The sequence below is a fragment of the Phodopus roborovskii genome, unplaced genomic scaffold, assembly GCF_943737965.1.
Source record: "Phodopus roborovskii unplaced genomic scaffold, PHOROB, whole genome shotgun sequence".
NCBI classification, from domain to species: domain Eukaryota; kingdom Metazoa; phylum Chordata; class Mammalia; order Rodentia; family Cricetidae; genus Phodopus; species Phodopus roborovskii.
In genome coordinates, this window is record NW_026126407.1 from 48,771,675 (window position 1) to 48,787,698 (window position 16,024).

Consider the following 16,024-nt stretch of genomic DNA (forward strand, 5'->3'; position numbering starts at 1 on the left):
TAGGAGTATAATAAAGCACAGGCTCCATCTGTATAGCTTATTATATCTTGCTGTCAGACATAGAAGAGTTGTGATTCCTAATGGGTTATAAGAGTGTGCAACTGTTAGTGAGTCTTGCCCCCTACCCTCCACAGCAGGATTTCTCGGTGTAGCCTTGGTTTTTCTGGAACTTGCTCTGTAGACCAGGCTGGCCTCGAACTGCCATTCTTTAGGTGCACAGAGCATTTCCTCCAGTTGGCCTAGCCTTGTTGTTTCCTTTTCTACCAGCAGGCATGTGTTTTTAGGTCTCCTGATTAGTAATATGTTATTAATGTTTTCTATGGTTGATACAGGTAGAGGGAGAGAGGGAACGGGTGTTATTCTAGTTTGGTTGCTGTTGCTCTAATAAACATCATGACCAAAAATAACTTGTGGAAGAAAGGTTGTAACTATCACTGAAGCTTTGAAGTCAGGATAGGAGCCCAGTCAGGAACCTGGAAGCAGAAACGATGGAACACTGCTTACTGGCTTACTTACCATAGCTTGTTCAGTTAACTTTCTGTTTATACAATCCAGCATGGTATGCCCAGGGCCAGCACTGCCTGTAGTAGGTTGGGCTCTTCATGTCAATCATCTATGAAGAAAATGCCCCATAGACCAGCCCAGAAGCCAGTGCAATGGAAGCAATTGAGGGTGCCTCTTCTCAGGTGACTCTAGTTAGTAACAAGTTGACAAAAAAATATCAAGTCCAAGGGTTTGTATGTATGCCTTATGTCTCATTTGGAGTCTGACAAAGACCCTGGTGAGGCCTTAGGTTTGTTTGGCCAGTGTAGGGCAAATGTGGGCAACTAAATTCTCCAGCAGTGGAATTAATGGTAGCTGAGCATAGACATCTGTTCTGAGAATTGTTTCTGTAATATTTGTCAATGTGTGTACTCTTGTGTAAGTATGAATAAAAATGCTGGTAATTGAAATGCACCTTTGTGCTTGCTAAACATGGTATTTCCTCACTGAGTAGATTTGCACATTCTCGCTACCTTTTTGAGGAACCTAGTCTGACTTAGTTACCACCAGTGAAAACCCAGCTCACAGCAACACTCCTGGCAGAGGAAACTGAGTGGTTGTCCTGGCCCTGACGGTGCAGGTGTCTGACCAGTTGCAGGGACTCCACTGCTGCTGTCTTTGTCCCAGACTTCAGTCTGTTTCTTCTCTCTTGCTTAAGATACCCACATCTCCAGCTCTGGTGAGGAAGTTTTGGGTCTAAATTCAGATTGGTTTTTCAAGTGATGGCTCATCTAGATGCCACCCTGTGTAGCAGTGAGTTCTAGTCCCTCTGCTAGAAGTGAGCAAAGGTGGGCAGGTGGGTGTGCCCTGAATGGAAGGCCCCTTGGACCTTGGCTAACCCTTTTGGCTTCAGTGGTGTTTCTATAGAAAGCCTACAACTGTGCTTTCCTTAATCTTTTTGACTACACTATGCTTAATTTACTGCATTGAGAACTGCTGTGGAGCTCTTGTCTCTGATGTGTGTCTCAAAGTACTTCTATACAGGTTTTTACAGATGCATAAGTATAGGGATATCTTTGGCTTCTCACTGAGTAAATACTGTGAGTTTTCACCACTTTGACTTTCAGTGTTTTTCTCTTCCAGCTTTGCCTGATTTTTGTTGTTGAACCATTTATCACATTCATAAGTGAGTATAGAACACCATTGTTTTTAGAGATGCAGAGGTGCTTCAGGCCCTACCCTTCAATGGCTTACTATCCTATCAGAGAAACAGAACAGACACATGCAGGGTGATTGTAGGGCACATACTCAAGTCCCATGGACAGTGTAGTTTGAGAATACAGGTTCAGAAGTCCAAAATAAAGCAGTCAGGCCTCAGGGCAATGAGGTTGTTTGTATTGGTTTCCTATACAAGATAATAGTTGCTGAGGAGTTAGCCTCCCAGCTAGACAAAGGAAGGCATTTTAGACCCAGCTTTACTTTTGCATGATTAGGTGCCTGTGTTATTTTCCTTTTTACAAGATCACCTAGCTTAGCCTTGGGTATCTGTTTCCTATTAATTTTTTTAAAGCAATGAGTAAATTTTAATTTAAATTAATTTAACTTTTCATTTTGAAACTGTTTCAGACTTTTAAAATGTTACAAAAGGCCAATGAGGTGGCTCAACAGGTAAAAGTTTTGTCATAATGCCTGACCACCTGGCTTGATCCCTAGGTTCCACATAGTAAAAGGAGAAGACTTGACTCCCACAGGTCATCTCTAACCTCCACCTTTGTATTGTGGTACATGCACTCATATGCACACATACACCAAAAAACCCCAAAACAATAAAAACCTAAAGCAGAATTCCTTGTCAGTGATGGGTCCTTGATATAGCTAGCCCAGTTTTGTATGAGATCTGCCACAGTTGTGATGCCAGCCTGGGCCACAGTTTTCAGGTGGGACCTTCCAGGTCATTCTGGGTAACAAGACAGCAAATACCACATTTTCCATCATTCTTTTTTTCATTAGTTTAAACAGCCCAGCTGCTTCTTACCTGACATAGCAGTCAGTCACTGTGGAGTTTGCCCAGGGACAGTCTTGTTTCCATTGCTTTATGTTTTTGTCACATCTGTATGTAAATGTGGATTTGTGGAGCCTACTTTAATTATGTGCATCATAATCCATTCACACCACCGATTTGTGCCCATATGGTTTTGGTATACATTGAAACCTGTCTTTCCTTGGGTGAGGTCTCAATTTGGGAACCTCCGGGTATTTCATGCTTATCTGGCACACTCCCTGCACAGCCCTGGAATTAGCCTTTTTTGCAGAACTCCTGAGTTCTCTATGAAAATAAATATGAAAAATTCATACCTTGGCTCTGGGGTACTATTGCCATAGGGCCCTCTCAGTACTTCTTACTAGATCATTTTCTTGAGACCTTCAAACAGCTGCTTCTCTATATCATATAAAGAAACAACACAGGAACACAAGTTACATTCTCAAATTCCAGCCACACCCAGGTTTTGCAGAAGGCCTTCTGGGAAGGATTGGTCCTGAGATATGGTCAGAATGCCTCTGTTTGGATCTATTCCCAAGTGTTGTGTTTGCCACTTTTGTTTGATCCAACTTTCTGTGATCAAAAAAAGCAAGGTGGTTTTGCATTCTTTTATTCTAAGATGCTTTGTGGTGGTAGCCTGAGCTCTCTTCCCATGGTATCCTCCTGTCTGATAATTTCCCTCATGGTCCCCTAAGAGCTACCCAAGATGAAGCTGTTTGACCCAGTGATAAATTTTATGCTTTTTTGCTTTGAGGCTATTTTAGTTTATTTTATGTCGTCACAACATTCATTGGGAAGTTTATAAAAAAATGAAATCTCATCTCCCCACTAAAGATTGAACCCAGGGCCTATGTGTTCTGTGACTGAACTCTATCCCTAGCCAATAGAGGTAACTTATTTTTACATCTTAATAAGGAGAAATGCTGTGTCCTTTCATGACAGAAGGGCAAGCTAGTGGAATGCTTCCTGAAACTCCTTTTATAAGGGCCTACTTGTCACCAGAAGGAAGAAACTTTCATAGCTTAATTACCTCTTGGAAGTCTGCCTTTTGATGCCATCATATCTATAATGCCTGAACTTTAGAGGGTACACTCAAAAAAAAAAAAAAAAAGAAAAAGAAAATGTCAAAGCCCTTGCCACTGGTGTCCATGAACAAGGATAGTTCTGTCACTGAGTTACTGTATTGCTATGTTATTCTAATTAAAACTTGAGATGCTAAGGAAGCAAAGTTGGAGTTTATATATGCAGAAGTACCTTGAAGGACAATCACCCCTCCCCCCCCAGACAGGGTTTCTCTGTATTGCTTTGGAGCCTGTCCTAGAACTAGCTCTGTAGACCAGGCTGGCCTCAAACTCACAGAGATCCGCCTGCCTCTGTCTCCTGAGTGCTGGGATTAAAGGCGTGTGCCACCAAGGCCTGGCTAAGTTCTTGTACATAGCTGGTCCCTTTTTGGTTCTTGATGCTGCCTACATCATACAAAAAAAAAGTTATTTTATTTTAACTGTTGTGCTTTTATTGTGGACTTTGTTTCTAGCATGGAAAAGACTTTGAAGCCATTCAGAACAACATTGCTCTAAAATACAAGAAGAAGGGCAAACCTGCAAGCATGGTGAAGAACAAAGAGCAGGTCCGGCATTTCTACTACCGCACCTGGCACAAGATTACCAAGTACATTGACTTTGACAATGGTGAGTGTTCCACAGACTCAGTCTCTGGGAGACTCTCAGTCAAGGTTGGTTCTTTTCAGGCAAACACCCATTGCCCACTCTATGACACCAACCTCACTCAGCTGCCCACTCACTATGGAACCTGCCTCCTAGTGCTTTGGTTGGTGTCATACCCAGAGCCTTTTGGTCAGACTTAATTGTGAAAAAGCTGCCAGCATTAGCATTATAGGAAATTTACTACTATTTGAGTTGTGTTTTCTGTGTTTCAGTGTATGTTTTTTTTTTGTGTGTGTGTTTCAGCGTGTGTGTGTGTGTGTGTGTGTGTGTGTGTGTGTGTGTGAGAGAGAGAGAGAGAGAGAGAGAGAGAGAGGGAGGGAGGGAGGGAGGGAGGGAGGGAGGGAGAGGGAGACTTTTCCTGGGAAGTGAAACATCACAAACACCTACTCATCCCAGGGAGAGAAGGAGCCCATGACATACCAGACCAAAGTATCAATACCACCAAACTACAATTTGGTGGGCCAATGAATTTTGGGGGTATTATTTACAGGAGTATGAATGAAGGGTTGCTTTCAGTAGCAGGATTGGCTACATCACCTAAGTCCACCCCGGCAGGTGTGACAACTCACCAAAGCTGGAATTCTGGAGCACACTGTACACCATGCATTCAACTCAACAAGTGGAAAAGTGTTCTTCCAAGGTGACTTAGTTGGTCTATGCCTCTTCCAGGCATCTTTGCTGGGCATCACAGAGAGTTCTTTACAGTTTGATTAGTCTGAGAGTAATTCTTAGTAATCTTTACTGCTTATATACTCTTGCAGAGGGAATCTGGCCTAGGAAATCTGGTCAATTTCAGGTACTTGCTAGAGCTATTTTGAGTTGTTCACTTCCTGTCTAAATAGAGCTTCTGCACAGGAAGTACTTTACCTTCCCCTAGAATATCCTGTTGCAAACATACTGTCCTAGACTGTATGATTGTTCACTTTCTTTTTACATCCTATGTCTCATGAAGTTTCCCTCCCAAGATGGAGGAAGATTTTTACCTGGAAGGAAACTGCCTCACAGCAGAGGTTCTGGATCCCCCTATGAGTTTGGGCATTGAGAGAAGTTGAGCTGTGGGTGTACAAGAAAGCCTGAATTGTGCTGGGATGGATGTTGACTTTGCCAGTAAGTACTCTGATCATTTGTTGCAGTCAAGATTTGCACAGTCCAGTTCATCTTCAGGAAGTGACTAGGTCATCTCTAGCTATTCCGTCTCGTTTCTAGCTAAAAGCACCCTGGGTTGACTACCTCTTTAGTTCATAGTCTAATTGTCTCTCCCTGTAAAGCTTAGCCACCTTCTTCTTTCATGTTTCTGGAGTCTCCCTGTACTCATTTGGTCCCAGTCTGCTCCATTCTGCCTTTTGTTTCTGCAGTTTCTATAGTTCTATAGGTTTGTCAGAGATCTTTCTCTTCTAATACTCACTTTTAACTTTTCAGATAGTAAAGTTTCTGACCTGGGAATTACAAATGTACAGCTGTGGCCACATTGCTTCTATTTTGATCCGTGCCTATGCCTTCATGTTGGCCTTTGAAACCTCTGATCTTTACCATTCTTGTGTGCTTTTTGTCAGGTCACAATATTTTGGCTATGATGTGCATTGTGTTACTATAGCTTTAAAAGACAGTGCCTGATTCCTCATTTGACTGAGGAGCAGAGCTCTGTGAGGTCACACATCCTTCCTCCTCTTGTCTGTTCATCTCTAGAAATCCTTGTGATTACATTGTCAATCTCCACACCTGGGGAGCATCTCTCTGTTGATCTCAGAATGTTGTATCAGTATTGTTTGTTAGCTTCCATAATTCATATGACCATCAACATAAGATTTTTCTTCAGACTTCATGTCAACCTCATTTTGTTCTTTTTTGGTTACCAACACTGCTGTGTGTTCCGTAACTGTTTGCTTATCTCAGCACTAGTCTAGTCACCTGAGATCCAAGGCTGTCTTTCCAGTCCTATTGTGGTGAAACATTTGTACCTTCCAGATGCACTGTTTATGTACTTTTTTTTTTTCTTGTTGGAGCTCATATTAAGTTCTGAAAGTCATTTCAAGGCAAAGGATCTATTCCAGCTGTTCTTGACAAGTCTCCTCAGTAAGAAGATGACTAATGAGATAAGGTTGAAAGACTGTTGTGGATCAAGTTATGCCTTGTGTGATGATTGAGTGTGTCTGGTTTGTTCACCAAGTTCTACCTTTAGGCATTATGGATGGTGTAAACTTGGGTGTTGTCCATGGCCCTGAGACATAGATATTCCTTCCCAGGGTCAGCTAAGTCTGAGATTTTTTTCCTTGGGTTAGTATTGCAAAGTATATAAAGTTGATGTTTCTTTTCTGTCACCTTTCTCTGCAGAACCACCTCCTGACCCCAAGTCCCTCAGGCTCCTGGCAGCATCATTCCTTTTAGCTCTCTATCCCTTAATGGATTAAGGTGGTGACCCAGCATCTCTCATGCCTTACTCTCTCCTATGGACTGCATGGTCATCACACATGAAGGGTCTTTTTTTTGTGTTGTTGTAGGCTGGCCTTGAACTCAGAGATCCACCTGTCTCTGTTTCCCAAGTGTTGGGATTAAAAGGTGTGTGACATTACCACCTCACTACGGGGGCCCATTTTTATATGTGTTTATGGCTCTCCCAAGGTTCTCTTCGGCCATCATTGAACACATGCAGTCAGTGACTAGTCACTTGCCTCTGTGCCAGAAAGAAGTTTATCAACCAGGCTCCTTGATACTGGCCAATCTTTATAGATGGTTTTAGACCCCAGGAAACCTCAGGTCGGGGGTCACTAGTGTGTTATGAATTGCTTAGAGTCCCTGTTGGATCCTTGTGTGCTGTTAATGTTGAATCATGTAGAACATAGTACCTTGTATTTCAAGCAATCTGTTGGATTAATAGAAAAAGTGTTACCCTGTATTTCAAGCAATCTGTTGGATTAATAGAAAAAGTGTTCTATCCTTGGTTTATCATGGATCTTTGCTAAGAACCAAAGCAGACGTAAGAAGGGCAAGTGTTGTGACCAGTGCTGGGTACTTGCCAAGGCAGGTCATCACTGGGAATATAACTCACTCTTATCGAAGCTCAGTGCTCTGGCCTCTGTGTGCTGCATCTAGAATTTTAGTAGCTTTACAGTCCTACATTGTTTCCACACAGAAAACAGGTCCCTAATGGTTGCTTGTAGTGTTCCTGGAAAGAGAATAGTGACTATATGTCCAACTTTCTGCTATTATCTACTGTCACGTTTGAGTTTTCTCCCAGCAGACTTGATGTTCTGAAAGGCAAGCTCTGAGCCTGTACCAATACTAGCCCAATACTCCATGTGAAGGAATACAGGAAACACTGCCCGGGGACCTTTTTTGTTGTTGTTGTTGTCGTTGTTGCTGTTGTTCTGTTTTCTTTTGCTTTTTTATTTTATTCCTTTCAGTAATTTATTCATCTTTATTTTATGTGCATTGCTGTAAAGGTGTCAGAAGCCCTGGAACTGAAGTTACAGACAGTTGTGAGCTGCCATGTGGGTGCTGGGAATTGAACCCTGGTTCTCTGGAAGAGCAGCTAGTACTCTTTCTTAACCACTGAGGCATCTCCAGCCCATTTTGGTATTTTAAGGCAGGGTTTCTCTATATAGCCCTGGCTGTCCTGGAATTAGCTCTGAAGACCAGGCTGGCCTCAAACTCACAGAAGTCCATTTGCTGCCCCACTTCCCCCTCACCACCAGTACTGGGATTAAAGGCATATATATACCACTAGGCTTGTGTGTGTGTGGGGGGGGGGCTTTTATTTTCCTTTGATATTTAATAAAGAGTTTTAAAAAACATTTTTGTTGTGATATGGTTCACTTATCCTAAAATTCACCCCTTTTTTTTTATTATTATGTGTAGGTTACATTCACAATTTTTTGTAACCACTTTGTCTAGTTCTAAAATACTTCATTACCTCAGGGAAGTCCCCATACCCATTAACCCACCTGTGGACTTTGACCCTCCCCAGTTGCTACAACCAGTTTTCTACAGTCTTTGAATTTATCTGTTTTGGATGTTTCATGCAAATGACCTCATAACATACCTGGTCTTTTTCTTTTTCCTGCCTTCTTTGAGTGTGATTTTATCATTCACCTATATATTTTAGTGTATCTGAATAACATTCCATCATATTTATAGGTCACTTTGTTTTTTGTTTTTTAAGACAGGGTTTCCTCTCTGTCCTGGAACTCACTATGTAGGCCAGGCTGGCTTTGAACTCAGAAATCTGCCTGCCTCTGCCTCCCAAGTACAGGTATTAAGGGCATGTGTCACCACACTGAGGTCTATGGGCCACGTTCTTGTTTTCCATTGAGATCTTAGATTCCTTTTGAGAGTCTGACATGGTCTTGGGTTCCCTCCCCCTCAGGAAAGCCTTCATAATTGGTCAGCCCTAGTATTTTAGAGTCTTTGATCTAGTCCACGTTCCAAAGTTGTACTCATGTATTCATTTCCTGTGTTTAACAGCTGAATATTAATGCCTACATGTCTCTGAGGAGAGAAACAGAGAAAGCAGTTAAGATTTTGCAGGGGCCATTTGTCTCTGCCCTTTGAGATGACCTAACAGTGCCTAGACTGCTGTTGGTGGCTTCAATGTGCTGTGATGTACAGTATCTTTTGAAAACAGTGGCTAGCAAGGTAGGGGGAGCACTGTCTTCTTGCTGGGTGTAAGAACCCGAGCTCTCCAGGCATGCTCTGCTGTCCTGGGTCTAGGCTAAAGCCCCTGAGGAACAGGATGAGGGAGTAGGCCAAAGTGTAGCTTCTATCCATCTCATCTTCTCAAAGCAGCCTGTGAAACTGTGAAACAGTGCTGGGTTCCATATTGAGCCATGTCCCTGATGGTTTTCTTCCTAAATAAAGCTGGCACCTATTGGTGGTCTATTTCACCTGGGGAGGGCATAGGCAATTCGGAAGGTGGGTTCTAAGGGTTCAGGCTGATGGCTCACCTGCACTTGGGGAACTCTATGCCGTAAGGTATAATGGTGCTGTGTAATGTGAGTTTTGTGGCCCAGTACATCCCGCCACCCTTCTTTGCCCCAAATAAACACACAGACACTATATTAGTTATGAAATTGTTGGCCGATGACTAGGGCTTCTTATTGACTATCTCTGTCTTAATTATTAACCCATTTCTATCTATGTATTGCCATGAGCCTATGGTTTACCTGGTAATGCCTGGATATGTTGTTACTCCTTCAGCAGCATCATTTCCTTGGCTGTGAATGGAGGAGTAATTCTGGAAAGGTGAAGCCACAGGGGATTCACCTTCGGAGAGGCTTCTGAGATGTGCTTTGAGGGAGCTGCTAGTGGCAGCATTCTCAGGTGTCCCTGCCTGGTTCCATTTGAGTTCTGCCTGTCCATCTTTAGTTCTTTGCTACAGCCCATTCTTTAGCCAGAGTCAGGGAGAGAAAAGGGATGAGAAGCTGTGGTGGCCGAGGAGCTATCATGACCAACCTGAAGCTGCTCTCGGGCCTCTGTGACCCCTGGGCCTCCGAGGAGCAGCCAGGGCTCACAAGTGCCTGATGCATCACTCAGAAATAAATAATGTTTGGAACCCATGTTGTGCTTCTCTGAAGAAAGGGCAGTGATGATTGCAGCCGGGGATTTGCAGGACTTTGTCCCTTTTGGTTGTGACCACTGCAAGTACCATCCTAATGCTTTGAACTCCAGCTTCGTCAGCTTCACCCAGCCTCTGAATTATGATCCTCTGATGGTGCAGCTGACTTGGTGGGGTCTCTTCCGGAGGCTACAATCCACGAGAAACAGAAGCTGGCAGTTAAGATAAGGTGTGAGTGAGATTGGAGATGCAGCCGACTACAATGAAGAACTCTGTGGCTGGGAACATGGTTATCTGGAGCAAAGGGAGTAAAAGCCAGGCACTGGCAGTGTACAAAGGAGAGGATAGCACTGTCCAGCAGGCATTGTGGTGTGACTTCATTACATCACAGCATAAGTCTGAAAAGATCCACAAAAGCTATGAAGTAGAGAAATGCATATGAATATTACAGAGCTCATGTATGAACATGCACAGCATAAGGGGAAGGATTAGCTTCCTCACCATTTCAGGTGGTAAATGTTTGGGCCACTAAATATGGTTTGCCGTTTGAGTGTAACAGTTCTTCACATGAGGTGCCTCCAAATCTACCTAAAGAACCTTTGCCTACTACGTTCAGCATGCTATACCCACTAGATGAAAAAACATGATTTGTTTGTAAATCTGGAAGCCTTTTTGGCTCATCGTGGATACAGTATGTCATAGATCCTGTGATGAAAATTGTGTTCCTCAGTATTGATCCCTCCATTATAATGACGTATGATGCTGTTCATAATGTGCATTCTGTATAGACTCTGTGGAGAATAAAGCCAGAGCACGAGAATGCTGTTTTGAAGTTCCCTGAGCAAGCAGGGACACTTCAGAATGCTGCCACTAGCAGCTCCCTCACCGTACATCTCAGCAGTCTCTGCAAATCCCCCGTGGCTTCACCTTTCCAGAATTACTCCTCCATTTAGAGCCAGAGTCGCAATGCTGCTGAAAGTGTAACAACATGCTGGGATATTACTGGGTAATCCACAGCCTCGTGGCAATACATAGGTTGATAGAAATGGGTTAATAATTAAGACAGAACTAGCCAATAAGAATCCTTAGTCACTGGCCAACAATATAGAATCTGTGTGGTTATTTGGGGATTCAGGATGGTAGGACCCCTGCTGGGCCAGAAAACTAACATCAATGGTGCTGGCCATTCAGTTTCTGTTCCCCCTGTCTCTGAGAACACTTTTTGTCAGTCAAGCCATTTTCTTCTCCAGAAGACATTTGCTCTGCCTGTCAGGAGTAATGTTTAGACCTTAGTTTTTAGATTTTTACTTGGAGTAAAACAATTGCTCCTGATGCTGTTTGCCAGTTTCTTCAGAGGTCAGCAACTATATGCCCAGTATGCTGTGATCCATATGTGATCAGCCTCAGCCTCTTAAGAGTATGCTTCCAGTGTTCTTTTACAAACAGGGTTTAACCTGTGATGTCTCTGTCCCTTTCACCTAACATCTGTCCTTTTATCTTCCAGTGTTCTCTCGAGGGCTAAAGAAATCATCCCAGGAACTCTATGGTCTTATCTGCTATGGAGAGCTACGAAAGAAGATTGGGGGTTGTGAGTACTATTGCTGTTCTTGGATTATCCTAGTAGGTTGTTGTCCTCGTCACCACTGATCTTACAACTTTTATGTTGAAATTTTTTTGATAACAGAAAAATTGAAAAAATATATAATGACTATTCTTTCATGTAATCTGTCATTATTAATGTTTGCTTATGCTTTTCACATAGGCTTACACATACAGGTGCATTTTCCCCCTCACTATCATGAACTATATCTTTATCCCACACCCTGAAGACCTCAGCCCTATGACCTGAACTAGTATGATTGTAGAGTCATTCAAACCTATTGAAAGGTGCAGTATCCTGCTAACTTCCTGCCTATACTCAAAGAATCTTTAGAACATCCCCAAGTGACGGTCAAGTCCTTGCCCAAGACTACTGCTCCATATGCAAAGCCATGGTGGTTGATTGCTTTTTTTTTTTTTTTTGGCTATGACTTCTAGCTGAGCCAGCATATGACAGGAACCTTAGTTCTGGCTGAATCTTCAGAGGTCCTAGCCTGACTGCATCTCAAGGCTGCTTGTCTTTATCTCAACCTGTGGCCCTAGCACAGGTATCTGCTAGATGTGATGTCCAGGACTTCTCACTTTTCCCCCTTCCTCGCCCTTTTTCCTGTTTCTTCCAGGACATGTCTCATAAGGTCCCATCTAATTGGATTGGCTCTTACACTTGGGTGTCAGCCCTGACCCTCTCTCTGTAGAACCTGCTAGACTCAGGACTGTAGTGCCTTGATCTTTTGCCCTGGCTTTCCTCTCCATTAAGCCATCTTCTGCAGTTGTTGAGCTCCAGTGTCCTCATTCATACATGGCTGGATCTCCTTGATTTAAACTCTTTTGTACTCCTTTTTTTCATGTTTTGTGGTAGTACATGGAGAGGTTAGTTAGTGTCCTTCTAAGGGCCATAGTGCTCCTTGCTCTTGCAAGACCTCGCCTGCATTTGCCTTTTCCAGTATTCTTCCTCCTTTCCTGAAGGTCCATTTCTACCTGGGCCCTTCAGAGTGAGCTCTTCTTTACTCTCTGTGCTGTGGTGTACCAGCATTGAATCCTTTCACTTACTGTTCATCTGAAAAGCTTTCATTTTGTTTTTTGTTTTGATTTGTTTTTTGTTTTTTGACACAAAAGTTTTTCTACATAGCCCTATCTATGTCCTGGAATTCACTTTGTAGACCAGGCTGGCCTCAAACTCAGAGGTCTATATGATTCTGCCTCCTGAGTGCTGGGATTAGAGATTTATACTACCAAGCTCAGCTCTGTTTTCATTCTTAAAAGAAATTCATCAGAGTAGAATTTTGATTTGACTGATTTTGTTTTTTGTTTGGTTTTGTTTTTTCCTTCTCCTTCTTTTATCATGTTTATAACTGGTATCCAGTGTCTGTCCTGCACTGTCTGTGATAAAAAGTCCTGTGAGTCCTTCACAGGTATAGTACATCTCGGTCTGCTTTTACAATTGCGTCCTTGTCTTTGATTTTCTGCCTTGGTGAGTGATTGTGATCCCATTATTAATCAGTCACTCAATACTGTTAAGGAATTTTACAGTGCATACCCTAAGTGCCTAGGTTCTTGTGTTAGCTTTTTAGATCTTGCTTTCCTCTGAAGACATGATGAGGGCAGAGAAACTAGGCCATTAGAGTCATCATTTAACAGACCTTGCAATTCAAGTTATATACTTGAAAGTCCCCCTAAAGAAGGCCCAGGACCCAGTGAGATACCTGAAGGAAGCAGTTTTTAGGCGGTATGGGAGTTGTGGTTCAGCAGTACCAGACTATCAGGGACAATTTCTAGAAGAAGAGGTTAGCTGTACAGGGAGCACATTAGACCCTTGAGACAGAGGTTAGGAAAAGGCTGCGTGGGACAGACAAGGTCCTGCTCAGCTTTTATTAGTAAGATCTGGAGTCTTTGTGGGAGGCAATAATAGAGGAATTGCGATTGTTTATTTCTAACTACCCTGTGGCCTCATTAATTTTTCTTTACATTTAAAGGTATGGATGACAAAAATGCAACAAAGTTGAATGAACTCATTCAGGTTGGGTAAGTACAAGTGTCTGTGTATGCTGTTCATGCCGTGAACTACAGAGGTTGAAATATGTGCTATTTTCCTTCATTTTATTTTATAATTTTATTATTGTATACATTGTGAGTGCTGATGTGTGTAGTGGTGCTTGTGTGGAGGTCACAGGACAGCTTTCAGCAGTCATTTCTGCTGTGGTATCCACTTACTGATCTCAGCTCATCAGATTGTGCAGTGTTCTGTTCTGCTTTCTGTTCTGACAGACACCATGACCAAAGGCCATTTAGGGGAGGAAAGGGTTGATTTAGCTTACACTTTAAGGTCGCAGTCCATTGTTGATGGATGTCAGGGCTGAAATGGAAACAGGAACCATGGAGGAGAATGGTGCTTACTGACTCGCTCCCTGCTGAAGAATTATTCTGCCCACAGTGGGCTGGGTCCTCACACTTCAGTCATCAGTGAAGACAGTTACTCACAGATACAGCTATCACCCAATCTGATCTGGTTAGTTCTTTAGTTCACATTTCCTCTTTCAGGTGACTCTTGGTTGTGTCAAGTTAATGATAAAGGCATTAATTAGGACCCAGGGCAGACATTTTTTATCTGCTCAGTGTTTTAACTAGCCCTCCAGTTTCTTGGTCAAGACCCACACAATTAAAACATCTTACGTGTTTATTATTTCCTACAACCCTTGTGCCAACCCTTGCCTGTGACTCTGTGTACAGATGGCCTAGGCTTGAATTCTCTTTACTTTATATTTTGATTTGTTGGCTCCTGGGCTGCTTTGGGTGGACTTCCAGAGCTTATATGTTAGTTATCACAGTGTCACAAGCCACCAAAGTGTTTTCAGCTCATTGTTTTTGACCTTTTCTGTTCCAAGGATACCATTTACATCAGGGTTGAGTATGGAGATGACATATTGCTTTATCTTCAGGTTTCTTCCATGAATTGCACCAGCTGTCTTGGTTGATAGAGTTAGCATTTTAATCCTCTCCAGTCCTCTTGTGTTCTGCTTGACACTGGAGTTGGTACTTAGGTCAGTAAGATCTAACCCTGAGCCTCTCTCCAGTTTCGTACCAACCTTGTGTAGTCTCCTCTTGGCTTCTTTTTGCTTCTCCAGAACATATTTCTGCACATTTTTTTTTTATGAGTTTCTTCAATTTTTCCAAAGGTCTCTGTCAACTTTTCATGGTATAAATTAGCTGCTGCTCTGCCATACTCCAAGACCCTTGTGAGGGTTCCATATCTAGTTTGGGGCCCTCTTGAAAGCTCTATCTTTTTTCTCCCTCTCAGTCTCCATCTGGGACTCAGAATCCAACCTCATGAGGTGATCATGGTCTTTTTCTTATGGTCTTATCAGTGGGTAAGAAGTGTCCCTTGAGGCCTAGTACTACCACTGTGATTTGATATGGCAGGAGTAGATCTTCCCTGATTTTATTTCAGAATTCACTGAGTGAAACTATTTGTTTCAGATCCTTTACTTTGTCTCATGAACAAAGCATGAGGCAGGACATCTGGAAAGGCAGGCTCAGTACTGGGAGTAGGTCAATGGTCTGTCTTCATTAGCACAGGCTCTTGCTACTCAGTATGTACATCTAACAGGTGCACACCAGGAAACATCTAAGCAGCAGATTTTAGGGCAAGTAACAAGAAGCACTAACCTAGCATGTATGAGTTCCTGTGTTTGGTCCTCAGTACTGACAAAGAAAAACGAAAAACTAATGTAGAAAGTATTGTAGGGACAAATGGACAGGGTAACTTTGGATTGAGTAGTTTGCTATTGCTTTATACTCATGGACAAAAGATGGGTGGGTGTACCAATGTTGAAATGTTGAAATATGCTGAGCCAGGCATAATTTTTGGAGCTAGTTACACGGGCATCCCTGATTCGTTGAGAATCAAATTGGAAATGGTGATGGCATCAGAGCTTGAAAATTCCTGGATCCTGTGTTTCTTGTGTGGCTACTTTGCTGAGCAGATGACCACCCTGGATGGGTGATTTTTGTTTGTTTGTTTGTTTTCGATTTTATGATGAGACCACTATTGATGGGAATCACCTGGCCCTACCACAGCACAATCCTGGAATAGATGAATCAGATGCCTATAGCAGATTCTGTGAGTTGATGGGATGAGTGTTCATGTCAGCGTGGGTTGCATCTTGTGGCAAGGAGAGGAAACACTGATTCCTGGCCAGTATCCTAGCGAAACTTCTGAGTAGCACTGGGGAAACTGATAGCACACTTACTTGATGGGCGCCCCACCTGGTACTGCCCCACAATATACCATGGTGTTCTCATAGCGTGTGCAGAGATTTGTGTCTGAACCTCTGGGCAAGTTGAAGCAGAAAATTTGTACATTATTCTCATCCATTGGAAATATCTAAGTGACTGTATGCTATCATGAGAGGGTGGGTGTTAATAGTGGAGGCTGCTGTGGCATTGCACCAGAGTCAAGTCTACAATTAACGACCTTTCTGTGCCTGGAAGTGTGTGCCTATGTGCCTCTTTGTATCTATAGAACATTACATTGAAATGATAGCTGTGAGTAGGTAACAGGAAGGGATCCTATTTTGAACATCTAGAGACAGCTTTCTGGGGTATGATGTTTAGGCTGAGGGTATGCAA

At 42.8% G+C, this 16,024-nt stretch overlaps 1 protein-coding gene across 5 annotated transcripts in view; it reads left to right on the forward strand.

The window, feature by feature from the left end:
- Nucleotides 1–16,024, forward strand: part of Cramp1 (cramped chromatin regulator homolog 1) — a 60,678-nt gene that overhangs the window by 15,565 nt on the left and 29,089 nt on the right. For all 5 annotated transcript variants that reach the window (XM_051181137.1, XM_051181136.1, XM_051181138.1 and 2 more), the window contains exons 4-6: nt 4,059–4,212; nt 11,304–11,387; nt 13,372–13,420. In XM_051181137.1, coding sequence (XP_051037094.1) covers nt 4,059–4,212; nt 11,304–11,387; nt 13,372–13,420 — 287 coding nt within the window. The remainder of the gene's footprint in view (nt 1–4,058; nt 4,213–11,303; nt 11,388–13,371; nt 13,421–16,024) is intronic.